The 3229-nt window shown below is 40.8% G+C and overlaps 1 protein-coding gene across 1 annotated transcript; it reads left to right on the top strand.

Moving 5' to 3' along the window:
- Positions 1–323: 323 nt before the first annotated feature.
- On the top strand, positions 324–1639 carry LOC108259187 (polyadenylate-binding protein 1-like). Its single transcript, XM_047151682.2, has 2 exons — positions 324–783; positions 959–1639. Exons 1-2 carry the CDS (start codon positions 712–714, stop codon positions 1157–1159), a joined length of 273 nt encoding a protein of 90 aa, XP_047007638.1. The 5' UTR covers positions 324–711; the 3' UTR covers positions 1160–1639.
- Positions 1640–3229: the final 1590 nt, after the last annotated feature.

Raw genomic sequence — 3229 nt, 5'->3', positions numbered from 1 at the left:
AGTTAAATAGGAAAGGCACCGATATACTAATACACAAAAATATCCCATTTGTTCTGGAATACCAGGAACAGGACCCTGAGGGTAGATACATCCTGGTGACTGGTACAATATTTGTACAACATGTTACAATTTTAAACATATACACACACACCAAATGAGGATAATAGACATTTTATTTCTGAATTATATTAGAAACATCCACAGACCCCACTCCTACACCTCTAACAGGGGATGAGAATTCAGAGACATCCACAGTCCCAACTCCTACACTTTTCACTTGGGCCGATGTTGTGAAACAGAATCAGACTGAGAAGGTTAAGCAGAAGAAGAAAACGAAGACCAAGAAGATGCAGGCTCAAGTCGACCAGCAGCTGCCGAGACCAAGAAGTTCCCTGTGGACAAGTCTCACCACAGCAAGAACACCAAGGTACAGCAGTAAAGTCTGTCTGCAGATCACAGGCCTGAGAGGACATACCTTTGTGTCCATATTTCTATTTGAACTCATGACCTTCTGGTCAGAAGTCCAATGTCTTAACTATTGAGCTATCTCTGCCCCAATTAATTAATTTTTAACTTTTATATTTATGCTTTTGGACCAGGTCTTGTACAGCTGTGTTGTGCTTTCTCACATTTTTAGCTTTTTGAATGGCTTACTTAACACACTGGAGTTTGCACTCTGTTCTGTAGAGAGTCGAGCTGTTCATAAGGAACATGGACTACACCGTGGATAACAAGCGCCTGTACGAGGAGTTCCTCCCATTTGGAGTCGTCGTCAGTGCAAAGGTGAACTACTAATCCCTACATTTTCTTCCTTTCCCCAATGTTTATTTCATATTCTGTACTTTGTACAGCTGCTGCCTGAAATTATCTTTAACATAGAAGACGTACATATAGCCTATTCGGAGGTGTGTGTAATGCTCATTCTTTGCTTTCTGTATCTCTGCGCTGTCTTCTATAGGTGATGATGGAAAATGGCCACTCCAAAGGATATGGCAATGTTACTTTTTCATCCACAACGGAAGCCATGGTGGCCATTAAAGGAATGGATGAGAAGATTTTGGGCGAGAGGCCGGTGCATGTAGCTCCCTCTGAGAAGAGAGGAGCGTGGGCCTTAGGGTTAGGGGTGGGCAGCAATGTTATTGAATGGATCTATTCTTAATAAACAAAGCACACGTGAAGACAGTACTTTTGAATGCAATAATATGATCTAGAATAGTGCAATGATAATACATTTTTGCAATAATATTATATACCAAGATAAAAGATTTGACAAATCGCACACACACAAGAAAATTAAGTCGTGATCATGAGAAAACAACAGAAAAAAATTTATAATGCATGGCCGCTAAGGCTTCTGTACTGAAATGATTCATGACAATCTATCATTGACTGGCTGACTGCAGAGCCACACAGGCCTCTCAGAGAGCTTTTTCCTCTCTTTTATGTGATAGGGGTTTTTTTCACTGTGAAAAGAGGCTGATTGAGAAAATTGAGTCAGAGAGAAAAAAAAGAGCAAGTGTGAGTGAGGGAGTGAGTGAGGGAGGAATGTGACAGTGATCCCTGTCCAGGATGTCGATCTGTCCCTGAGACCAGGGAAAACATCTGCCTTTGCTCAGCACATCCCTTTTGTCAGGGAATGCTTCGTTTGCCTTTTTTGTTTGGCAGAAGAATTTAATCTGCATTTGGACTTGCTTTTTAATAGCAATGCGCCTGTTTTACCCGAAAATCTGACATCAGCATTTTCAGCATTTTCGGAAAGGTCGCAGTGAGGGCCTACAGAGTTCAAGCGGGGACGATTGATGGCCGTTTTGCATAGCACGTTTGCATTACCGAGTGAGACATTCCATGAAAGCGTTATACAATGTTTGGAAGCAGCACAGAGCTTGTTGCATGCAATGAAGTGATTTACCCTCATTGACAAGACCTGACAATATCCTACAGGGTGTCCTCTAAAACAATGAGCTATTTCCATCTCCATTCTCCCTGAGAGAGGAAGCGGATTTCACTAGGATTCTTTTCAATTGGAGGACCAAGGCAGACTTGGCACAAAGCCTTGGAAGAACAGGATATTACACTAGCTTTCACACACTGTAACTCAGTTTAAACACAGAAACTTAAATTATACATTTTATTATAATTATACATTTATTATACATAAAAAGGACTTTTATGATGATGCATTGTAAAAGAATTGCTCATGAGTTGAGATCTGCAGTCTCATAACGGATAATGCGTCTAGCAATTTAATGTCAGTGCGACCAAAAAACGGCCAATGACAAAATTCTGGTACTGTCAGAAATTTTTAATTAAAACCTCAGAGTCTGAGCGTTGCACCAGTGCTCGTCTAAAAACCCTCAATATTAGGATGTCATAGGATTATGCAAAACTCACGGGACAGCTACATATGGAAGTGGCAATGGAGAAACCTCAGTAAAAACAAATCAGCTCTCTTTAATGATTGTTTGTTTGTCCCAGCCCATTTTTCTGCATGAGCTCATATACTATTGATGAACATTTAATCACAGATCTATTGTTAGAGGATCTTCATCGTATAATCTGAATTGGCATACACATGTACTGTAATTACACAGACTGTTATACAGGGTGTCTGAAAAGTCATGGGAATATGTTGAGCAAATATGAACATGTTGAATATGTTGAGCAAAATCCACAAAAACATGATACAGAGGCTGAGAAAATGCATAGAGCATTGGCGTGAACATGTAAAATTCACACGGTGTGACAAGTAATGATCTTAAAAGTAAACACACTGTCTAAAAGCGGATTAATTCAGAGCACTGAGGGGATTACAGGAATACCGGTGTCCTCGGTAGGCCTGAGGTCAATGTCATTGTGTTATATCTGTGTATGTGGAGGCGTGTAAGGATTTCAGTTATAGGGAAGTTGAAGGGAATGTACAGATACATGTACGCAAATACACACTTACACGGAACTCCTTGTCCTTTCTCCTCTGCTTTCCCTCACTCTCACACTCACACATTTTGCTCACTCACATTAACACATGCACACCAAAGCCTTTTGTCCGGTCACCGCAAACTGGTTGGTCTGCACTCTAGCTATATTTAGAGCTGAGAGAAACATGAAGCATTCAGCACGGGTTCTTAAACCTTCTACAGCAATTGGATGTGGCACAAAAGTTCATGCTTTTATTGCTCAGAGGATAAAGAAAGAGAAGCAACGAGTCCCTGGCTGCAGATGGACTGAAACA

The sequence above is a fragment of the Ictalurus punctatus genome, chromosome 27 (genome assembly GCF_001660625.3).
Source record: "Ictalurus punctatus breed USDA103 chromosome 27, Coco_2.0, whole genome shotgun sequence".
Lineage (NCBI taxonomy): Eukaryota > Metazoa > Chordata > Actinopteri > Siluriformes > Ictaluridae > Ictalurus > Ictalurus punctatus.
This window is presented reverse-complemented; position numbering and strand designations above follow the sequence as displayed.

What these genes read in the sequence shown, in the direction of transcription:
- LOC108259187 (XM_047151682.2), top strand. Translation starts at nt 712, where the DNA reads ATGGACTACACCGTGGATAACAAGCGCCTGTACGAGGAGTTCCTCCCA. An exon ending in GAGTCGTCGTCAGTGCAAAG is followed by an intron (nt 784 to 958) that starts GTGAACTACTAA and finishes TGTCTTCTATAG; the next exon opens with GTGATGATGGAAAATGGCCA.